Raw genomic sequence first — 25396 nt, 5'->3', positions numbered from 1 at the left:
TCAATGTTGCGCTGACAAGATTAATACTTAAAATCATCTCTTTTGCATATGGAATAGGCACAGTATCACCTGCAGTACCTTCTGTGGAATACAGGCATCTCACTGCTAATATTGAAACGTTAGCAAAGAACAAGGAATATACAAGGAGAAGGCCACTCAGCCTGTCAAGTTTGCTCCACCGTTCAATATGATCACGAATGATCATCCACTTCACTACTTTTCTCCCCCACTCTATCCCCATAACCCTTGATGTCATTAGTATTTAGAAAATCTGTCAAACTCCATCTTAAAAAGGTGTCTTGTAAGGCAAAGTTAGATAGTCTAGGAGGAATGGATGTATAGATTATTTCTTAAATGATAAGAAATTAGTAAGTCTAGATATACAAATGGACCATACAGTTCTCGCTAATAAATCATGAAGGCCAACCCACAGGTGCAATTAGGAAGGCTAGTGGTATGTCAGCCTTTGTCACAAGGAGAAAGTGAGGATTGCAGATGCTAGAGATCAGAGTTGAAAAGCATGGCGCTGGAAAAACCAGCAGGTCAGGCAGCATCTGAGGAGCAGGAGAATCAACATATCGGGCAGACTAGGCTCAAGTGTGCTGGAATTAGAAGAGTAAAAATGCCACTTAATAGAAATAGGAGATCCTGAGGGACTTTGACAGAGTAGATTCAAACATAAGGTTTCATCTTATGGAAGAATCTACTACTAGAGTCACTATTTAAAAATCAGGGACTGCCTATTTAAAACAGAGATTAGGCTTTTTGTTTTTTTGAGTGTAGAGTGTTTGAAACTGAAAGGTTGGTGGAAACAGAATCCCCGAATATTTTAAAGACAGAAGTAGATAGATTTTTGCTAAGCCAGGAGGCTGAACAGTTATCAGAAATAGGCTGGAATGGGGATTGGAGATTGGAGATTACAGGCAGATCTGCCATGATCTCAGTAAGTGATGGAGGAGGCTCAAAGTGTTTAAAGGCCTACGCCTGCTACTAATTTGCATATTTGTAGGTTAGCAGCACACCATCCTGACTTAGAACTTTATTGCTGTTCCATCAGCATCACTGGGTCAAAGATCTTGGATCTCTCTTCCTAATAGCACTGAAAGCGTAGCCACATCAAATGGATCGCAGTGGTTCAGAAAGTTGGTTCAACACTTTCTCCAGTGCAATTTGCAAAGATGAACAAATGTTGGCCTTGTAGGCAATGCTTGCACACCATGAAAGAATAATTAAATAAAAAGTTAATTTCTGCTCAACACCTTTCCCCAGAATACGTATGGGAAATTCCCCTGTCATTTCCTATTGCTTAATTGACGTTCCACGAGTATTCAAAATTAATTAGCCGGTTGAAATACTTCTACTAGCATAACTTCTAACAGCTCATTCTGGCAATGATATTTTCTGTAAAGGACATTTTGAAATATGGTACTATTATACAAGTACAAGATAGTGAAACAATGGGCAGTTTAAAGATCGTAGACAGCTGCAAATGTCAGTAATCTCATGGGAGGATACCTGCATATTCCAATAGGTGTGCTGGAAGCATATTCTAATAACTGCGCTGGAAATTTCCTCAGCTATTCCCCATATCACATAAAGCAGCATGGTGGCTCAGTGGTTAGCACTGTTGCCTCACAGCGCCAGGCACCCTGGTTTGATTCCAGCCTTGGGCGACTGTCTGTGTGGAGTTTGCACATTCTCCCCGTGTCTGCGTGGGTTTCCTCTGGATGCTCCAGTTTCCTCCCACAGTCCAAAGATGTGCAGGTCAGGTGAACTGGCAATGCTAAATTGTCTATAGTGTTCAGGGCCGTGCAGGTTAGGTGCATTAGTCAGGGGTAAAATGTAGAGTAACAGGGTAGGGGAATGAGTCTGGGTGGGTTACTCTTCGGAGGGTCCGTGTGACTTGTTGGGCCGAAGGGTCGGTTTCCACACTCTAGGAATTCTATGATATTATGAACTTGACCAGAAAACCCCAGAGCGATACATAAATAGAAATGACAATAGCCTTTGATCTAAGTCATAGATTGTCAAAATGGGTTAATGAAGAGTACATAAAGCCCTAATGACAGAATTAAATTCCTGAAACTAAAATACAACAAATTCATACCAACCAGTTAGGCCTTGGACACCCAATGCGTCGTGATGTGTCCTTACAAATAAGGAGACAATTGCAAGGACATCGTACGTACTTCTTTCCTGCTGGAGGATTTTTGATTGGCTGAAATAAAATATCATTTGATTACAAGACATATTTTCCAAAAATTAACATTTCTTCTTTGCAGGTACCTTCCACAAATATCTTAAAATACAAATGATGCAAGTTACGAATTTTACAAAGCTGGTTTAGGTTCAAGTAATGCTGTACAAAATGTAAAATACATAATTCATCAGAATCCTGAAAAACACGGTAGTTATTCCTATGGAAATACTGGCAATCTAAACATTGTGTTGGTCATTTCCTTAGGAACACAGAAACTGTCTATCCATTACTTAGTTTGCGACCTAATTTGATTTTGGTTCCCTTTATGTTGTACCCTTAAATAACTGGGTAATAGTCATCGAAACTAAAAATTTATAGTCAATCTAGCATCGAATACTTTGTGAAGAAGAGGCCCACATTTTTATCACACCATGTACAAACATTTCATTCCTGGAAAGTCTGTTTTAAATAGACTATGTCCTTTTTTCCTTATTCTCCCAACTCACAAAAAAAGCCTCTAACTGTTCTCTTAACATCTTAAACTTTGATCAAATCATCCCAGAACCGCTAAATTCCAAGCACAATTTCCATTCCCTTTCTTTGTAATCCTCTTGCTATCAAGGCCAATTTTCATTAACTTTTTTTGTACTTTGCTGTACCTGTTCCTGGCATTTTAATGAAATGAATACTTGGATCCCAAGTACTTAGGGCGGCACGGTGGCTCAGTGGTTAGCACTGCAGCCTCACAGCACTAGGGACCTGGGTTTGATTCCAGCCTCAGGCAACTGTTTGTGTGGGTTTCCTCCCACTTTCCAAAGATGTGCAGATCATGAAGATTGGCCACGCTAAAATGCCCATAGTGTTAAGTGTATTAGTCAGAGGGAAATGGACCTGGGTGAGTTACTCTTCAGAGGGTTGGTGTGAACTTGTTGGGCTGAAATGCCCGTTTTCACACTGTAGGGAATCTAATCTACTTTTGAACCTCTTGTTTCTATTTAGGAAGTTCTTTGGTTCAGCTTTTGAATATGCAAAATCAATATTCTCATTTGTCTACAATGAAATCCATTACCATAGTTTTGCGATCTACTTGATTTAGTGATATCTATTTATATCTTTATGCCTTCATAAACATTGCTTGCATACTGCCTTTGTGGCATTGACACATCTGTGGCTTTCTATTCCCTTGTGTTACTCATTAGTAAATGCATGGTGAAGGCCTCAGCAGACCTTCATACAACATCACAAGTGACATCCTGCTAACTGATGACTTGGTGAGGCCAAATTATTCAAAACATTTAAGAAATGGCTCAAACCAGCCAGGATCATAAAAGTGAACAACGTTTCCCTCCAAAATTCTGATATTTTACTCAATACTTTTCACTAAACATACAAAATGGTTTAATAATAACTGCTGACCAACTGAGAACTGCAATTGGACTACACTGTTGAGTGAAGCAAAGGGAAAAATAGCAGGAACACTGGCAATAATTTGAAAATCCTCCCGGCCACAGCAAAGGTACCAGGTAACTGGAGGACAATCAATATGATACTGTCATTCAAGAAGGGAGAAAGAGATAAAGCCGAAAACTACAGGCCAGTCAGTCTAACTTTAACAGTTGGAAAACTAATGGAAACAAGTCTAAGGGGCATAATTAATTTGCACTTGGAACAGGCAGGAATTAATCAAGAACAATCAGCATAGTTTTGTTAAGGGAAGGTCATGTTTGAAAAATTCAGATTGGTCAAAGTGGCAATCAGGTATGTAGGTGAGGGTAACACATTTGATGAAGTCTACATGGAATTCAGCAGGACTTTTGATAAGATCTCACATGGGAGACTGGTAATGAAGGTAAGAGCTCGTGGGATCCAAGGAAATTTGATTAATTGGATCCAGAATTGGCTGAGTGACAGGAAGCAGAGCGTGATTTTTGTGACAGGAAGCCAGCATCCAGTGGGGTTCCGCAGGAATCAGTGCTGGAACCCTTGCTGTTTTTGGTATACTTAGTCTTTAGAAAATTGTTTAGACTTGAACGTAGGAGGTTTGATCAATAAATTTACAGATGATACAAACATTAGTGGGATGGTAAACAGTGAGAAGATGGCCTTTGATTATAGGAGGATATAGGTGAGTTGATGACAGTGACAAAATATCAAACTTGATAAGTCAGAGTTGCAAAGTCGATATTCTCATATCTGTCTATGACAAAATCCATTTTCCTGGGTAGGCCAACATATATGATGAATAGTAGGACCCTATAGTGTAGTGTTCAACACTGTACACAGTATTCCATCTGTGGTCTCACCAATGTTTTATCAAGTTGTAATAAGACTTCCTTTCTTTTATATTCTATCCTCCAGATAATGAAGGCAAGCATAATGACAAACACAGACTCAATAAGCCAAAGGACCTTTCTCTGTGATGTAGACCACTATGACTGAGTAATTGCCAGAAGAAATAACTCTGCAAGTTTTTTTGTTTCTAAACAGATAGACAAGAACAGGTGATGGACACCTAAAAAAATGTCTATATTCTTGCATCCTAACTGTAGATTATCCTGATCGGTTAATTCTAATTACTTTCATGACTTAAAAAAAGTTCTATGCTGAGAAAATGTAACAATTTAGAAGATTAAATTTATTATTTCATACCATGCTAACGAAGTACATAAATCTACTGTGTTTCCAAGGCAGAGATTAAATACCCAGTAAATTGACTATTTTCTACATCACAGACCAGGTCAAGAAACCAGAGAATTAATCCATGAATAAGCAAAGTTTTGAGTAATTATTGGTGTGGAATTTTAAAGAAATAAGATGAATGCAACGTTGACTGCAAAAAGCACAGGAAAGCATGGAGTACAAACACAACACATACTGCACTTTTCAAAAGTCATAGAATGTGGGCATCACCAGCTGGAGCAGCTTTTACTGCTTCTACCTAATTGTCTTTGTGATGGTGCTGGGATACCTTTATGAATTGCTGCAATCCCATGTGATGAAATTTCACCCACAGTACTGCAAGAGTTCCAGGATTTTGACCCAGCGAAGAAATGGCAATATACAGAGGAACCTCAATTTATCCTGCATTCGAATATCGGATTATCCGGCAAAATCGCAAGGTCCCAATGCTCGGCTAAACTATATTATTCAGCATTCGTTTATCCAAAATTCGATTCACCAAATGAAATACTCCCCGCTTGCGTACTTCGGATAATCGAGGTTCCTTTGTATTTCCAAGTCAGGATGGTTCGTGTCTTGGAGGGGAACTTACAGGTCATAATGTACCTGCTGCCTTTGCCCTAGATGGTACAAAAGTAGATTCAGATGGCGATTTGAGAAGCCATGGTGAATTATTGCAGTGCGTCTTGTAAATACTGTCACTATGCATCTGTGATGAAAAATTCGAATGTCAGAAGTAGTGGAGGTGGTGCCAATCAAGCAGGATATTTGTCCTGATATGTGTAAAGTTTCTCAAGTATTGTCAGGGTCGCATTGACTCAGGCAAACGAGGAGTGCTCCCTTAAATAACTGACTTGTGCTCTGTATGTACATGTAGGCAAGCTTTGGGGAGACAGAAGGCGAGTTCCTCACTGTCGAATTCCTGTCGTCTGACTGCTGTGTTTATTTGCTGATCCAATTCTGCATCTGGCCAATCTTCCTGATCAAGATTTTAAGTGTGGCAGATTCATTCAACAGCAAGATGCAATAGATTAGATTCTTTCATATTGAAGATGGGCATTGCTTGGTGTGAATGTTACTTGCCATTTTTCTGTCCCATTTGTCCAGATCTTCCAACATATGGGCATAATTGTTTCAGCATCTCCATCCCTTGGAAGTACAGAATTCCAAAGAGTCACCACACTGAGTGAAGAAATTCCTCCTCATATCAGTCTTAAATGGCCACCCTTATTCTGTGATGTTGTCCCCTGGTTCTAAACTCACATTGAAACATCTTAATTATAACCATCTGTCCTGCCCTGCAACAGCTCTCTAAGTTTCAAATAGATAAATTTTCACTGTTTGGAACCCCAGAGAATACGAACCGACCAGTTACTCATTCTTTCCTCATGAGACACTCTGCTATTACAGAAATTAGCTGAGTGAAACTCCGTTGCAGTCTCTCTAAGGCAAATATATGTTTCTTCAGATGAGGAGACCAAAACTGTACACAATACTCAAGGTGAAATCTCTGCTAGGATCTATTCAACTGCAGCAAGACATGCTTACTCCTGTACTCAAAACCCTTTACAATAAAGGCCAACGTACCATTTGCCTTCCTAATTTCTTGCAACAGCTTTGTGATTGTTTTTAATGACTCACAAACAATGGCACGCTGCCCCTTTAGACAACAGAACTTCCCAAACTCTCTGTTACAACACGGGAACAGGTCCTTCAGCCCACAGTTACTGGTACCAACTAAAACAATGAGAAGAATGCATTATCTTGAGCAAGGTACAGTTTATTCCATGAAATCAATCAGGTAAATGTTACATTACTAAGGTAAACATTGTTTTGAAGGCTGCAGAGAGACCTGTGGATATTGGTCTTCACTCCTTGAGATCAGAACATGTTTTTACCTTATTCCTACTCAAGCCAATGTGACATCATTAGAATGGGTGGAGCTCAAATAAAAATAAAATACCACAGATACTGGAGATCTGAAATAAAAACAAAGTGCTAGAGAGACTCAGTAGATCTGTCAGCATCTGTGGAGAGAGAGAAGCAGAATTAACATTTTGAGTCCGAAATAAATTTTCTTCAGAACGAGACAGTAATCGTGACTAGTTCTGCTCATGTTTAGCCTGGTGCCATGAGACTTCATAGGGTCTGGAGTCAACGTTGCCAACAATTAACATTAACTGCTGTATATAGAGAAACGGCAATTTGCAAGGGAGAGGAGCGGCAAAGCCAGACCCCAAATCCTACCGTTTAACCAGTTTTCAGGGAATGAGGACAAACCTCAAATCCCACTTTCAGGCATTGCAGAAAAAGCATTAACAAATACATACAATCTAGTCCAGTTAGATAAGAAACAGAGCATAAAATATAGATCTCCCCCAGCAACCCACCCATCCATCCCACCTTCAGGCTACTTTAAGACAGCCCACCCTTACGCCCCTTCCAGCTCTCAGTCCGCCCATGCCCCTTCTGGCTCTCGATCCAACCTAATACACCTTGAAGACAGCCCGCCCCAGTACCTGTCCGGGGTGATAGCGCTGAGAATGGCCTACCCACCATCCAGCTCTCGGTCTGCCCCTACATACCAATCGGGCTTTCACCCCCCATGCTCCATTTGGCCCGTGGACTGCCCTGACACATCATCTAGCTAGCTCTAGGACAGCCTGCCCCCTTCCCTGGGATGACAGCGCACAGGGCAGCCCACAAGCCTTCCGGATCTCGGCCTGCCCCATGCAGCTTCTGGCTCTCAGCCACTCCAACACACCTTCTGACCACCTCTAGGACAGCCCGTCCTGATTGCCCCTTCTCAAGACGACAGTGTTCAGAACAGCCTACCCACCCACTGGCTGTCAGGGTGACAGCTTTCAGGATGACCTATGTGCCTCCCAGCTCAGGTGAGGCCTGCCAAACCCTGGGACACACAAGACAGTGCAGGTGATAAACCTAACAAGCAACAAGACAGAGTCAATTATCAACAAACAGAGTCACTTCTGGTACAGAGTTCATTAGCATAAACAGTTCTCTTCAAAATGTAGAGTCCATTCCCAGAAACAGAATCCACTCCAAACTGCAGAATCCATTTCCAAAAATAGAGAGCACAACCAAGGGCAGAGTCCACTCCTGAAGGCAGCAAATGCACACCCAACAGCGCTTGCACACGCACGCACACGCACACACACACAGTTCAATCTCCATAGAGGCCTGGCCCATCCATAAAGAACCAGGACTACGCTCAGGAGCGCAGTACATTGTAAAAGTGTAGTTAGCTCACAGGGGTTTGGTCCACTCCCAAACTCCAGGACACAGCAAATGCTCACTTCCCAGCATACACACAGGTGTTAGTCTTTACAGAGGCTTAGTCCACCGACAAAGGGCCAGGCCTATCCACAGAAACAGCTCATCTGAAAAGATGCATTTTCTCAGTGGCTCAGTCCAAACACCAAAAAAGTGAAAATACATTCAAGAACAAAGAAAACCAAAATCAAGTGCTAAGCCTTGCCACAAAATCAACATTGTCCTTTTCTCAAAGTAAAAGAGAAAAGAGTAACATACAGGCTGTAACCAGTCAGTGAAACAACAGTTCCCTAATGAAAAACGAGTTACACCTGAAACACTGACTGGGTAGATCAGGCAGTTTCGAAATCAGTCCTCACTAAAAAAGGAATACCAGTTAACAAACTGGCTACATAATTCAGCCAGTTCAGGAATCAGATGTCTCCCAAAAAAAGCAGAAACCAACTGCGACAAGAATACACTGACTGTGACCCAGCCAGCATACAGTCAGTACCTAAACTGAAGAGACTCTAGATCTCCTGGTAATATTTTTTATTTTATTAAACAATACAGTTTACAAAACAGTTAACATTAACAGCTATATACAAAGAAACAGCAATTTTACAATGGATTAGAGCAGCAAATCCAGGCCCCAAACCCGACCATTGAACCAGTTTTCAGGGAAATGAGGACATATCTCAAATGCCAGTTTCAGTCATCGCAAAACAGTAACAATGATAATACATATAAAACAGTCCAATTACAACAAAAACAACGCATAAAATACAGACCCTACCAAAAACCCACCTGTCCCTTCCACCTTCTGGCCACTAAGGCAGCCTGCCTCTATGTCCCATCCAGCTCACACCAAGACATCGTAGGTGATAAACCCAACAAGCAACAAGACAGAATCAATTACCAACAAACAGCGACCTTTCTAGTACACAGAGACCATAACCATAAATAGTTCTCTTCCAAATGTAGAGTCCATTTCCAGAAACAGAGTCCACTCCAAATATACAAAGTACATTGTCAGAAATAGAGTCCACTCCAAACTGCAGAGTCCATTGCTAAAAACAGAGTCCACAACTGACAGCAGAGTCCATTCCTGAAGGCAGCAAATGCACACCCCACAGCACACAGATGTTCAGTCTCCATAGAGACCTGGCCCATGCATAGAGAACCAGGCCCAAAAACAGGAACACTACATTGTAAAGGTGTATTTAACTCCCAGGGATTTGGTCCACTCCCGAAGGCAGGGTCTACTCACAAACTCCAAATAACATCACTAAATCTTTTACATTAATTTAAGGGTTGACTGTGCAACCGTTTAACATCTATTTCAACGTGTAGTGTACCGTTCTTTCAGTACTCAATTCAAGTGTTAATTTAGGTGATGTGCTCAGATCTTCTTACCCAGCAGTGAGAATGTGAATACTGCAACTGACAACTTGGAAATATTCTCGGAGCTTTGATCCGCTAACATGGGATTTCCATTGTCCTTCTATTTTAAGTGGTTTCTGTTCAATAGTTTAACAGTAATTTTAGGGTTTACCCTCTTGTTCTGCGCATCCTCTTCAAATGCAATGGTTTGTGTTTATTTCCACTAACAAATATTGTAATTACCCTATACATCTGAATCTTCTTCACTCAACAGAGTGCATCCTGTGATCAATTTTTCACCTTAAACACATCTGTATTGATGTACTTTTAAACAAAAATCTGTATTGCACCCACTCCAAAATAACCATATCCTGTCTGAGATGCCTTGCCTAGAAACTGAAAGCAGTACATCAGATACTGGTCAACCAACGTATCAGGTCCTTACAATTTCTTCCTGTATTCCAATCCCCCAGAAATAAAGAACAGCAGTTCATTAGGAACTTCACATTTTTTGTACCAGTCTCCTATATATTTACATGGCCCTTTAAATCTCTCCATTCTTTCACAGTTTCTAATATTCTCTAGGTTAGAAAAAATACTCAGACACATCTTTATTACACCCAAAGTAATTTGTACCTTCCTGTTCCTACCTACATTACTTGGTAGACCACCAAAATGAAAGCCATGAACCAACTTGAACAAACAATTCTCTATTTCTTCATGAAATGGCTAACTTCAATATTACTCCTTGGAAAGAATCAGTCAGGCCCAAGACTAAATTGAAGAAAGTAGTGATAAAGAGGGAAAGAGGCTGTGTATATTAGCGTGTGTTTTTATCCAAGCCATGTAGGTACAACTTAAATTCAATTTGTAACTAACTAATAACTGCAGATGAAAATATTGCTCCATAAACAGTATTTTCTTAATTGTGTCAATGTGGTAAAATGATCACAAATCAAAAGAAATTGAATAATCAGTATATTTATCCTAACTTCAAAAAGCTTGCTGGTGTACATAATCTTACAAGGACACTAGATGTGCGTTACTAGTTACTCTCAGATTCAGCTGTCAAATTTTATAAGAGTTCAAACAAAATGGGAACTGATAGACAAGAGAAAATGTTTGTGTTGACAGATGGTACTTTGATTCATCCATGCAATTCTTTGCCATTTCGGAACTCTCACGTTCCAAACTGAAATCATGTCTTTGCTTGAAAGAAATGCAAAAAACAAACAGCAAATAAAACCTCTCGATGGTTCAAAGTAAACTGGGTGTTCAGCTGTATCCACCTTGTATCCAGAACATCTCTTTTCTAAAGGGAGAGCTGACATGCAGAAATAAACTGTGGGTTCATTTCAGTATGAATCCTAAGGAATTGCAGCAACAATTCTTTTGTACAATAAAACGCTGTAACCTTGAATCATGATTTGTAGTCATGGGATCCAAACAACGGAAATGATGAATTGATTGGATTATGGGCGTTAAAGTTTTTTATATACACTTAATGACAGGCCATTAGAAAATCAATGGGAATACCCGGGTACAGAGAATTCGAGCTGAAAATGTGTTGCTGGAAAAGCGCAGGTCAGACAGCATCCAAGGAGCAGGAGAATCGACGTTTTGGGCATGAGCCCTTCTTCAGCCCTTCGGGCTCATGCCCGAAACGTCGATTCTCCTGCTCCTTGGATGCTGCCTGACCTGCTGCGCTTTTCCAGCAACACATTTTCAACTCTGATCTCCAGCATCTGCAGTCCTCACTTTCTCCTACAGAGAATGCGAGTGTAGAATTGTACAGCATTACTTCAACACCAATTTACTCAATATTGCTAAAACAAGAATATTAATCTTAATATTTTTCATGGTGTACAGGAAAAAATAAATCACTTTTGAATGTGCAAATGTAAATTATGTTCAGTACCTTTACAAAAGAAAAATGAAGAACTATACATATACAAGGGAAGCTACTCTTTATTATGTGCTACCTGTGAGTCATTGATTTATATAATATTTACATATTCTTACCGTGGCTTCATTACAAATGGTGCATTTAACAACATGCTGGTGGAGCTTGCCCTCCAAGTTAATCAGGGATTGGCACACACGACAGTTTATTACTGGCACTCCTCCAACGTCAGGACTAGCCACTGGGCTGTAAGGAGGTGGGAGCTCTCCTGTGAAGAAAACCACCAACCACAAAATTTTACGAAGCTTCAAAATAAATATCATTTAACAACAGTTACAGGTTCACACAATGGATCAGTGGATAAATGTTAATTAAATTGTGCACCAGGTTAAAAAAAAAGTACAATGTTTGATCCCTAAGCTGATCAAATGTTGGGATAACAGCGTCGCAGTACATTCTTGAGCTAAGGAGAGAAATTCATGCTCATCAGATTAGATTAGATTAGATTAGATTACTTACAGTGTGGAAACAGGCCCTTCGGCTCAACAAGTCCACACCGACCCGCCGAAGCGTAACCCACCCAGACCCATTCTCCTACATTTACCCCTTCACCTAACACTACGGGCAATTTAGCATGGCCAATTCACCTAATCCCTGCACATTTTTGGATTGTGGGAGGAAACCGGAGCACCCGGAGGAAACCCACGCAGACACGGGGAGAATGTGCAAACTCCACACAGAGAGTCGCCTGAGGCGGGAATTGAACCCGGGTCTCTGGCGCTGTGAGGCAGCAGTGCTAACCACTGTGCTACCGTGCCGCCCTCATCGTGTCAACTTATCCATTTCTCAAAGTGTGTTTATGGATGCTGTTAAGAACAACAACAGACTTAGGTCAGCACCCTCATTCTCCATGGTATAGGCAGTCTGCCAGTGCTCTTCCTATATGATTATTATCCCATTAGGAGACTTTGGAAATTATGCGAAATCATTTCTGTGAAGAACTTTTCTTTTATTTTTGGACCAGCAAAGAGACATATAAACTTTCTGATAAATTAGCAGCTATTCATTCCCCCAGACGGACCTTTAACCACTCCTGTATCTGTCCAACTGTTTCAAAGAATTCCTACAGTGTGGAAACAGACCTTTGGCCCAACAAGCCCATACCAACCCTCCGAAGAGTAATCCACCCAGACCCATTCCTCTACATTTACCCCAGACTAATGCACCTCACCTACACATCCCTGAACACTTTGGGCAATTTAGCATGGCCAAGTCACCTGACCTGCACATCTCGGATTGTGGGAGGAAACCAGACATCTGGAGGAAACCCAAGCAGACATGGGGAGAATGTGCAAACTCCACACAATTGCCCGAGGCTGGAGTCGAACCCCGGTACCTGGCGCTGTGAGGCAACAGTGCTAACCACTGAGCCACCGTGCCGTTCTCTCTCTCTTTGGGTTCTATCTCCACCTATCATTTACTCTCCCCCCCAACCCCATCTTCTGTATAAAACCCACCCTTTTCCAAGCTACGTTCAGAAGGATCACTGGACACAAAACATTAATTCTGCTTTCCCTCCACTGGTACTGCCTAATCTGCTGAGATTTTCCAGCAATTTCTGTTTTTGTTTCAAACTTTATGACTTACTTTGTAATAATTCGGCAGGATCCATATTGTTAAGATTGAAATATTGTTAGATTGCAGCAAAGCTATCAGAAGAGAAACATAGTCTCCTCAAATTTTGGTGAGCACAATGATAGAAGACAGTACTTTCCTAGGAGCAGTTGTTTATATGTCCTCAATTTTGCTAAGAAGATACCCATAAGTTTGATTCAACACACAATGTCAGCATTTACTGATAATCAACTTCTTGCAATAGGGGACATTGGGAGGATGAACCTTGCCACAGAAAGAACTGTGTCAGATAGTATAATGAAAACATTTATATGCAGAAGGTTGAAAGATTGCACAGAGATGGGAGCCCAAACAGAAGGAAAAAAATCCAGTGGAACAAAACAGTGCCAGAAACTCAAAACCAGGTTCTCAACAGATGGGTAAACTCTTAAGAATATCAGTAATTAAAGAAAAAAAAAACCAGGAAATTGAAATTATAATGAAAAACTTATAGCAGGTAGAAATCTCTAGCCCAATGTGATATACCTTGGTATAGATCTTCCTTCCTGTCCTATGTCATGTTTACTTTGAGACTAGGAAACCTGGAATTTTTATGCATGCTCCCAGAGGGGTTCTACCCTCTTGCCTTCATTGGCCCTGTAACTTATCAGTAAACGATTCACGATGCAATGCGGAAAAACTTTGCAATTAACAGTGATACAGCATAACTGGTTTGCTAACTTCTTCAGGTTGAACCCAAAGATACTCAGGAACAAGGTAATTCTAACAAGATGACTTAATGGTTTAATTTAATTTGTATTTGATAACATCTTGCCAAATGGGTTTAAATTAAGAACCTGAAGACTACTTCTGTCAAGTGTACTGATTTCATACGCACAACTATAAAATTCCACTAACGTGCACGGAAAGTCCTTTCAAACCAGGATGGACTATCCCAGATAACTTATTTCACAAACAAATAGAGTTGTTAACAAAGAAAGAAGAGACAAAGCGAGGTGATAAAAAGGGGTGTCTTGTAAGTGGTTGATTTCCCTGCAGAACAAAGGAGGCTTTGAAGAAGATTATACTATTTATTCAAAGTAAGGTTTAGGAATGCATTTCAAGTTAATCAGTATACCAATTTAACTGTCTTCTAAACAAACCAGGTTGTCAGGAGATTCTTACAAGATTGACATTGGTTCTGATAACATGCAAAACAAAAAGTTTGTGAATGCCATCTGAACTCTCACTTTCTTCTTGGTCTTTATTCTGCAAAGTATATTTATACCATCTTCCTTTCTTTACTTTGTTAAAACTGGTGATTAACAATTTAATGTGTCAGGTGATGGTTACAATAATTCAGTTAAAAGCTTGACAATAGTGTATGAAGCTAATTAAGGGTTACAGCCAAAATCAGCACTCCACATCTGATCACTGGACTGCTATTCACAGTACAGGAAGTACAGCTAAATATTAGATTGATAATCTGCAAAATATATGCCCAAATGCCTTCAGAGTTAGATCAGAATTACAAGACTTTTCCTCTCAAAGTGTAATGATCAATATAAGTTGAGAAAACTAGGGTGCTCTATTTTCTTTTGTATCATGTTAGCATCACCAGCAAGGCCACAGCTGCTTGTGCTGAATTGCCCTCAAGAAGGTGGTAGTGAGCTACTTTCATGAACTATGTTAAAAAAAATCACACAATACAGGTTCTCGTCCAACAGGTTTACTTGGAAGCCCTAGCTTTTTGAGACCTGCTCCTTCATGAACCACTTTCTGGTCCAAATTCTGAAGGAAGATCCACAAGGCCATTAGCGAGGGAGTTCCAGGATTTTGATGTAGTAACAGCAAAGGAATTTAAGAACATCAGATCACACACAGTCCTTCCAGCCTGCTCCACCATTCGATAAAATCATGGCTGATCATCTACTTCAGCACCATTTCCTGCACTCTGTATTTCTTCATATTTTGAGTATTTAGAAATCTTCAACATATTCAATGATTGAAGCTTATAGAGACCTCTGAGGCAGAGAACTGCAAAGATTCATCCTTTACCTTGAAAAACATTTTTCTTCATCTCAGTTCAAAAATGGCCTCTTATTCTAAAACAGTGTCCCTTGGTTACCCTGTTCTGAAGGAGGGTCACTGGGCCTGCAACTTTAACTCTGCTTTCTCTCCACACATACTACCAGATATGTTGAGTTTCTCTAGCAATTTCTGTTTTTGTTTCAGATTTCCAGCATCCACAGTTCTTGATTTTATTTCATGGCTTTAGCCTAGCTAACAAGAGAAAATATCCTTCCTGCTTGTACTCAGTCAATCCCTGTAAGAATGTTGTACATTTGAGTGAGGTCACTCATTCTTCTAAACTTCACAGAATATAGGCACAGTCCAGTTAAACTTTCCTCATTTGACAATCTCTCCATTCAGGAATTAGCTTGGCAACCCTTTGCTGCACTCTCTCTATAGCAAGTATATTTTTCCTTAGCTAAGAAGACCTAAGCTACCCACAGTACTCCAAGTGCGGTCTTACCAAAGTTCAGTGTAATTACAAAGGTAACCCCACTTATATGGAAGAAAAGAAAGAGAAAGTGGGGAATTAAAGATCCATAAACATAATATCAGTAGTAAAAAATATGGTACAAACTATACTAAAACAAGGTGATAACAGCACACTTAATGACAGAACTAAGCATCATACAACCTCCTTCATTTCCAAAGTAATCTTTGGATTTGAAACATTAACTTGATTTCTGTCTTCACAAGTGCTGCCTGACCTCCTGAGTTCCTTCTTTTTTGTGTTTTTATTTGGGCAGAATCAGATATAAATATTTGACAAACCTGGAGGATATAACGAGCAAAATAGATAAAGGGGAACATGTAGTATATTTAGACAACACACAATAAGTTTAAAGAAGTCAGTAAACAAAATTAGAGCATATGGAGTTTTGGGGGTGGGGGGGCAGGGAATAATAGATTAGAAGCAAGTTAAGCTGGTAATAAGAATAAAGGAAAGCTCTGAGGTAGATGAGAGACAGGAGAAAAAAAAGGGATGAGCTTAGAGTGCCTAAAAAGAGGAGTTATGTCAAAAAGACAAAGTTAGGGGCACTCTATCCAAATGCTCCTATCACTTACAATAAAATGAATGATCTAAAGTCACCAGTAGAATTAAATGGTTATGATATAATTGCCTTTACAGAAACATAGCAGCATGGCAACCGGGTTTGCAGAGTGAATATTCAACATATAGGAAGGACAGATAAGGAGGTGGAATTGCACTAATCTTCAGGGATCGGATCAGTGCATAGGTAAAGGAGGGTCTCAGATTGGAACAATATGTAGAATTTGTTTAGGTGGAGCTCAGAAACAGCAAGGGACAGCAGGCATTGGATGGAATTATGTCTAGAGTGGTAGAGTGGGCATTGTATACATCAAAAGAGTAGAGAAACATATATCATGAGGACTTCAAAATGTATAGGGACTGGGGAAACTAAAGCTGTGGTGGACAAGTTTCAGGAGTGTCTGAGGGATGGTTTTCTTCAGCTGGATGGTGTTGAGCTGAATAGGGGATAGGCTATTTTAAATCCAGTATCAGAGATGAAAAGAAGACTATGAATAAAATTGTAAAAGAATCTTTAGGGATGAGTGACCACAATATGATAAAGCATCACGTTATGTTTGAAAGTGACATAGCTCAATCTAAAGCAGAGCTGTTAAATTTGAATGAGGGAAATTGTGAAGGTATGAGGCATAAATTGGCTGAGCTGGATTAGGAAAATACATTAAAAGACATGATTGTATACAGGCAATGGACAGTCTTTAAATTAGGATTATTTCAAGGCCTCCAGCAACTAAACATTTCTTCAAGGTTCAAAATGGCAAAAGAATGCAATTTCCCAAAAAGCAAAAATGGACTGTAAAAACTTTTACAGTTACCTAAAAAGGAAATGTTTGGCTAAGACAAATGCTGGTCCATTAAAATCTCAGTTAGGAGAATTTACAATTGGAAAATAGACAAATGGCAGAGAAGCTAAATTATTATTTTATCTGTTTTCACAGAGGAAATGTGAGAAATCTCCCACAATTAGAGATCTAAGTGAATAGAGAGAATGACGAGTTGAAGGAAATTAGGAGGCTGTACTAGAGAAATTAATGGAGCTAAAAGTTGACAAGTCCCCAGGACCTACTACTCTACATCCCAGGGCTTTGAAGGAACTGTCTATAGAGATCATCGATGCATTGGTAATTGCCTACCAAAATTCCTCAATTCTGGAACAATTACTGCAAATTAGAAGCTTGCAATTGTCACTCTACTATTTAATAAAAGAGCAAGGGATAAGAAAAGGGATGTGCAGACCCATCAGTAGTAGGGAAAGTTCTAAAAGCAATCTGAAAGGATATCATAAATGGATTTCGATAAAAATGATCTGATTTGGTGTACACAGCATGGATTGGCACATGGAAAATTGTCTTTGAAAATCTTGCTGGGCATTGTTTTTTTGAGAATGTTACTAATAACTTTGATAAAGTAAATGTTATGGATGTAGTACTTTTGGACTTTCAGAAGGGTTTTGACAAGTTCCTCACAGGAGGCTGTTTAGAAAAAACCTAAAGCGTATGGGATAGAAAACAGTGTACTGGTTGGGATTAATGATTTGCGAACCGACAGAAAACAATATGAATCTATGAGTCACTCTTATATTGACAGGCTGTGACGAGGGGGACACCGCAACAATCAATCCTTGGAACCAAGCTGTTCACACTATATACGATGATTTTTTGGGGGGGGGGGGGGGGGGGGGGGTGGTGGTTCAAAGAGGGTAATGTAATATTTCCAAATTTGTAAATGATACAAAACTAAGCAGCAAATGTGAATGCTGAGGAAGGTACAAAATATTTTGAGAAGGCCATGAACAGACTTAGTGAATGGACAAGAACATAAGAGATAAAATAAAATGTGGAAAAATGTGAGGTTATCCATTTTGATAGCTAAAACAGATTTGCAGAGTATTTCTTAAATGGAGAGAAGTTGGAAAGCGTAGATGTACAAAAGGACGTCAATGTCTTTGTCAATGAGCAGGTGGGTTCAGGAGCTATGAGGAAGACTAACGGAATGTTAGCCTTTATTGCTTGAGGAAGAGAGTGCGAGAGTGGTGAAATCTTGCTTCAATGGATAGGAGCTATATGAATTGGACCTATAGTTTTGGCCTCCTTATCCCAGGAAGGATATTATCGCCATAAAGGGTCTGAAACCAAGGTTCACCAGACATGTTCCCAGGATGGGAGGCTTACCTTATGAAGAGGTTGGACAAACTAAGCATGTGTTGTCTGAAGTTTAGAATGATGAGAGGCGAAATTTACTAAAATCCCTCAGAATTTGCTATGTTTCAAGAAGATCATCTCTGATTCTTTGAAATTCCAGCGGATGCAGACCCAATCTGGTCAACCCTTCTTTCTAAGGTATACTATACTCTTCAAGCCAAGAGTAAGTTGTGGGAGCCTCCTCTGAACTGCTCCTAATACAATTATATCCTTGCTTCAGGAAACCAAAGTTGTACACTGTAAACCAGATACAGTCTCACCAACACCCTGCACAAGTCAAGCAAAATGTCTGTACGCTTATACTCCTTTCCCCTTGCAATAATGCCAATGTTCCATCTAGTTTCCTAACCACTTGCTGTACCAGTGGAGTTACTTTATGTTCTGCAGTCTTTCCCCATTAAATTGTATATTGCTTTCCTATTTTTCTGCCAAAGTGGAAAAGTTCACATTTTCTCACATCACATTCCATCTGTCAAATTTTTCCTCATTCACTTCACCAATCTGTATCCTTTTGTACCCACTTTATCTCTCTTGGCGTCATTGGCAAAATTTGCTTTCATTCATTCAGATCCTTCAACTAAGTCATTCATATTGGTCAGCTAAGTCCAAGAGGTGGGCCACAGGCCAGCATGTGGGATGGCAAAGAGTCCTGGTGTTTCAAAGATTTCTATCTCGCAGTTACAATCATCTTCTTCATGTCAAGTTGGATTTTAGTCACTGTAAGGTCTTTCCTTAGCCAGCAATGGCCTCGGAGGCATTCTTGATAAACTATGTTTCTCATTTTAACTTGAGCTCATGGTCAGATCTAAGTTATGGCCAACACCTTAAATCTAGGGCAGAATAGGTCAGTGTTACCTGAACGGCCATCCAAAGATAATTGGTGATTGCTTCTCAGCACAATTTAGAATCATACAGTCAAAGAGATGTACAGCACGTCCAGCTCAGCACGTCACTCCATGCCGAACAGATATCCCCATCATAATCTAGTACCATTTTCCAACACTTGGCCCACATCCGTCCAAACCCTTCCTATTCATATACCCATCCAGATACCTTATAAAATGTTGTAAATGTACCAGCCTCCACCACATCCTCTGGAAACTCATTCCACACACGCACCATCCTCTGCGTGAAAAAGTTGCCCCCAGGTCTCTTTTATATCTTTCCTCTCTCACCCTAAACCTATGCCCTCTAGATCTGGACTCCCCCAACCCAGGGAGAAAAGTCTTTGTCTACTTACCCTATCCATGCCCCACATGATTTTGTAAACCTCTATAAGGTCACTCATCAGCCTACGATCCTCCAGGGAAAACAGCCCCAGCCTGTTCAGCCTCTCCCTTTAGCTCAAATCCTCCAATCCTGGCAAAATCCTTGTAAATCCTTTCTGAACCCTTTCATGTTTCACAATATCCTTCCGAACTGCAAGCAATATTCCATAAGCGGCCTAACCAATGTCATGTACAGCCACGACATGATCTCCCAACTCCTGTACTCAATACTCTGACCAATAAAGGAAAGCATACCAAACGCCTTCTTCACTATCCTATCTACCTGTGACTCTACTTTCAAGGAGCTATGAACCTTCACTCCAAGGTCTCTTTGTTGATCAACAGTCCCTAGGATCTTACAATTAAATGTATAAGTTCTGCTAAGATTTGTGTTCCCAAAATGTAGCGCCTCGCATTTATTTAAATTAAACTCCATCTGCTACTCCTCAGCCTATTGGTCCATCTAAACAAGATCCCATTGTAATCGGAGGTAACCTTCTTCGCTGTCCACTACACCTCCAATTTTGGTGTCACCTGTAAACTTACTAACGATGTCTCCTACGTTCACATCCAAATCATTTAGATAAATGACAAAAAGTAGTGAACCCAGCACTGATCCTTGTGGCACTCCACTGGTCACAGACCTCCAGTCTGAAAAAGAACCCTCCACCACCCTGTCTTCTAACTTTGAACCAGTTCTGTTTTCAAATGGCTAATCTCCCTTTATTCCATGAGCTTGAACCTTGCTAACCAGTGTCCCACGGGGAACCTTATCGAATACCTTACTGAAATCCATACAGATCATGTCCACTGCTCTGCCTTCATTAATCTTTTTTGTTACTACTTCTAAAAACTCAATCACGTTCGTGAGACATGATTTCCCATGCACAAAACCAATACTGACTATCCCTAATCTGTCCTTGCCTTTCCAAATATGTGTAAACCCTGTCCCTCAGGATTCCCTCCAACAACTTGTCCACCACTGACATCAGGCTCAACTCTCTATAGTTCCCTGGCTTTCCCTTACCGTCTTTCTTAAGCAGTGGCACCATGTTAGCCAAACTCCAGACTTCCAGCTCCTCACCTGTGACAATCGTTGATACATATATCTCAGCAAGGGCCCCAGCAATCACTTCCATAGCTTCCCATGGAGTTCTCTGGTACACCTGATCAGTTCCTGGGGAGTTATCGACTTTTAGCGTTTCAAGACATCCAGCACTTCCTCCTCTGTAATATGGACATTTTCAAGATGTCACCATCTATTTCCCTACACTCTATATCTTCAATGTCTTTCTTCACAGTAAACACTGATGCAAAATACTCGTTTAGTATCTCCCCCATTTTCTGCGGCTCTACACAAAGGCCGCCTTGCTGATCTTTGAGGGACCCTATTCTCTCCTTAGTTACCTTTTTGTCCTTAATGTGATGATAAAACCCCTTTGGATTCTCCTTAATTCTATTTGCCAAAGCTATGTCCCTTTTTTGCCCTCCTGATTTCCCTCTTAAGTATATCATCAAAATTAGCTTTCCTCCAATTTAGAACCTCAACTGTTAGATCTGGTCTATCCTTTTCCATCACTATTTTAAAACTAACAGAATTATGGTCGCTGGCCCCAAAGTGCTCCCCCACTGACACCTCAGTCCCTTACTCTGCCTTATTTCCCAAGAGTAGGTCAGGTTTTGCACCTTCTTGAGTCGGTGCATCCACATACCGAACTAGAAAATTTTCTTGTACACTTTTAAATTCCTCTCCATCAAAACCCTTAACATCATGGCTGTCCCAGCCTATGCTTCGAAAGTTAAAATCCCCTACCATAACCACCCCATTATTCTTACAGATAACTAAAGTCTCCTTCAAAATTGTTTCTCAATTTCCCACTGACTATTAGGGGTCTTTAATACAATTCCAATAAGGTGATAATCTCTTTCTTATTTCTCAGCTCCACCCAAATAACATCCCTGGATGTATTTCCGGGAATATCCTCCCTCAGTACAGCTGTAATGCAATCGCTTATCAAAAATGCCACTCCCCTCCTCTCTTGCCTCCCTATCCTTCCTGTAGTATTTGTATCCTGGAACATTAAGCTGCCAATCCTGTCCATCCCGGAGCCATGTTTCTGTAACTGCTATGATAGCTCAGTCCCATGTTCCTAACCATGCCCCGAGTTCCCGGTTAGGCCTCTTGCATTGAAATAAATGCAGTTTGATTTATCAGTCCTATCTTGTTCTCTGCTTTGTCCCTGCCTGCCCTGACTGTTTGACTCGCTTCTGTTCTCAACTGTACTAGTTTTAAATTTATCTCTTTCCTCACTACCTCCCGAGCAGCTCTAGCAAATCTCCCTGCCAGTGTATTAGCCCCCTTCCAATTCAGATGCAATCCATCCTTCATGTACAGGTCACTTCTACCCCAAAAGAGATTCCAATGATCCACAAATGTGAATCCTTCTCTCATACACCAGCTTCTCAGCCATGCATTCATCTGCTCTATCCTCCTATTCCTACCCTCACTAGCTTGTAGCTCCAGGAGTAATGCAGGTATTACTATCCTCAATGACCTCCTTTTTAAATTCCTGCCTAACTTCTATATTCTCCCTACAGAATCTCATCCTTTTCCCTTCCTATGTCTTTGGTACCAATGTACAATCATCTCCTATTGGTCCCCTCCCATTTGAAAACATTCTTTGATTACTCCTTCTGTTGTTTTGCAGATTAATGAACAATATCTACAGCATTATTGTCAGGATATGATCAAGATCCATTTTCTTTAACTGTCGAGTGTATTCATTCACTTCTTGTCATATTAAAGGAGTTGATCTAGCTGAACAATGGCACTCAGCATAGTAAGGATCTCAGGAGAAGCATCAAACTATTTAACACTTTGGGGTATTTACCAACACTGCACCTTTATCTTCTGTATTGATATCTGTTCCCCAAAGTTCAGAATCAAAAAGTTTATCAATCTAACTCTTTTCATGAATTGCCTGATTATCCATCAACATGTAAAACTTGAAGATAAGGAGATAGAGCTAGAGAACCTTAACCCACTGGCTGACGGAGCTCGGGCTGTGCAGAAAACCTGTTGCTTTTGGCATTCAGAATAAACCCAACATTGTGATGTAGTCTCAACAGACTTGTGCCTCATTTTAACATACGTCTGATGTTGTTTCTGACGTACTGTTTCATATACTCTCTTGAACTGAATCAACCACATTGGCATGGAAATGATCACACATATATTTTTGTTTATTTAGCAAATGCCAATCTCCAGAGTCCAGCATTTGCTTCCGCACTGCACCAACTCTTGGGAGGTCAAAGAAGGCAATGACAGATGTTACATCGAGTCTACTAAGCCTGATGAAGGCTCCTCTCACAAGATACCCAAATTAGCAACTGAGGTACAAATTGCACGTTCATTGCAAACAGAGAAGAATGGAACAACAAGACATGAAAGTGTAGCTACAGAGCATCTTTCCTGTATCACAACATGAGAGATGTTCAACCAGTACAGATCAAATGCAGATTTGTCAATCCAATGTTATGCAAGAAAGTGCATTTTTAACAAAATGACTAATGCTCTTAATGGGGCAAAATCTATGCTCACAATGGGAACTCTTCATCTGAAGGGTGTTCATTTTATACTGGAAACACCCGGTTATCTGAACCGGAGGCCAGCTTTCAGGCTCAAAAAGAAATCATGTCTCTATGATAATATCAGTCTCATTGGAAAGCTGTTCATTCCCTGGATAGGAAAAATCCTGTTTCCAGTATCTAACCCTTTCATTCATTAATTTCATGAAAATTGTAGGTGGAAGAGGTGGAATTGTAGGTGAAACATTATCCATGTAATGACATATTGCCACAGAATATGGAACTTTCAGCCAATGAAACCATACGTTTAGTACTGTACGACCTAACTTTCAGACACCCAGTTAGTGAACATGTCAAAAAGCAAATTGCTCCAGAGCAGGCAGCATGATTTCAGAAAAGGAAGGTCATGTTTAACTAGCCTGCTGGAAATGGTCCAGAAACCACTAACTATAACTTGCCGCTGCTTTGTTAGAGTCAGAGTTTTTACAGGGGGGGGAAGAGGCCCTTCAGTCCATTTTGTCCTTCCCAGTCATCAAACATCCATCTACTCGAATCCAACTTTCCAGCATTTGGCCCATAGTATGCTACAGCATTCCAACTGCTCATCTAAATACTTTCTTTAAATGGCTTGAGGGTTCCTGTCTCTACCACTATTTCAGGCAGTGAGATCCAGACACTTATGACTCTCTGGGTGAAAAGAATTTTCTTCAAATCCCCTGTAAGTGTCCTGCTGCTTAACTTAAAACCGTGCCCTTATGTATTGACCTGTCTATTGATGGGAAAACTCTCTCCCTATCTCCCCTATTGATGCCCGTCAGAACTGTGCACATCTCAATCTGAACTCCCCTTAACCTTCTCTGCTTGAAGGAAAACAACACCAGCCTCTCCAGTCTCTATTCATTGCTGGAATGCTCCAGCCCAGGCAACATCCCCTGGTGAACTCTTTCTGCACTCTTCTCTCGCAATCACATCCTTCCTGTACTGTGATGACCAGAACTTTTTTTAGTACTCCAGCTGTGGTCTTAATAATGTTGCGTTCCATCATAAACTCCCTGCTCTTGCATTCAATATCTTGACTATTAAAGATAGTACACCTCACATTCCTTGACCACCTTATCTACCGGTCCTGCTGCCTTCAAGGATCTATGGACCTGCACACACCAGTCTCTCTGATCATTTGTACTTTCTAGGGTCTTACATTCAACATGTACTCCATTACCTTGTTATATCACACCTTTCAGGATGAAATTCCATTTGCACTGATCTATGTCATCCTTTATTCTAAGGCTTTCTTCCTCACTATTTACCACATCACCAATTTTTGTGTTGTCAGTGACCTTGCTGATCATAGCTGACATCATTAATGTACACAAAACACAGCAAGGGACCCTGTACAAAAGCAAGCAGCAATGGATCATTTGTAACCTCAAAACATCAGGAGAACACCTCTGGAATTCTGCCTCTACCTTTTGTTCACTATGAAATCACATTAACTGCTCCAGCTGGAATGGTGAAGCATTGCTATGTCAATTTCTTCACCCCTTCCACTTTCCAATCAGGTTAAGTAAAAGGAGAAACTGAGCTTTCAGGAAGCCCTCCTGATCCTGTAAACTGTCTCTGTATTGAGAGTTTTAAGTGCTGAAGTTAGCTTTAACCTTTTCCCACACCAAGCAGGTTTGGTATAAGAGGATTGGCCTTTTTTTTAAAAAAAGAGTTGCACTGGTTCACTAAGAAATATTGGCCAGGACACTGGGAAATTTCTCAGCTGTTCACGCAATCTTGGCAAAGGGTATTTTAATCTGAATAGGCTTACAAGACCTCAGTTTAAAACCTCATCCAAACAAAACAGCTGCAGTGGGAATGCAGCACATGAATGTCAGCCAGGTAATATGCAGAAATACTGGGCTTCCCATACAGTCGATTATAACCTCTAATAGGATTGGCAGCCAATAATGTTTTGAACATAAGCTCAGATGCAGCAATGGCAACTTTGAAGCTCCAACCAAAAGCTAATAGATATAAAGCTTTCTAAATCTCAGCTTTTTACTTAGCAGTGGGTGTGGCCCAAGCACCTGATGGCGTAGGCCCTAATGCTATTCTCAAAAATCTAATAGGAAGGTAAAATCTACACAGATTAGACAGTTTTCCTGTCACTGCTCTTAC

At 40.5% G+C, this 25396-nt stretch overlaps 1 protein-coding gene across 1 annotated transcript in view; it reads right to left on the bottom strand.

Annotated features, from left to right (window-relative positions):
- Positions 1-25396, bottom strand: part of pip4p2 (phosphatidylinositol-4,5-bisphosphate 4-phosphatase 2) — an 87263-nt gene that overhangs the window by 47249 nt on the left and 14618 nt on the right. The window contains exons 2-3 of the mRNA XM_043688103.1: positions 11558-11706; positions 2112-2218 (exon numbers count right to left, since the gene is read on the bottom strand). Of these exons, the coding sequence (XP_043544038.1) occupies positions 2112-2218; positions 11558-11706 (256 nt within the window). The remainder of the gene's footprint in view (positions 1-2111; positions 2219-11557; positions 11707-25396) is intronic.

This window comes from Chiloscyllium plagiosum, chromosome 4, assembly GCF_004010195.1.
Source record: "Chiloscyllium plagiosum isolate BGI_BamShark_2017 chromosome 4, ASM401019v2, whole genome shotgun sequence".
In the NCBI taxonomy this organism is placed as follows: Eukaryota; Metazoa; Chordata; class Chondrichthyes; order Orectolobiformes; family Hemiscylliidae; genus Chiloscyllium; species Chiloscyllium plagiosum.
The sequence above is the reverse complement of the archived record's forward strand: the minus strand, read 5'-3'. Positions and strand labels throughout refer to the sequence as shown.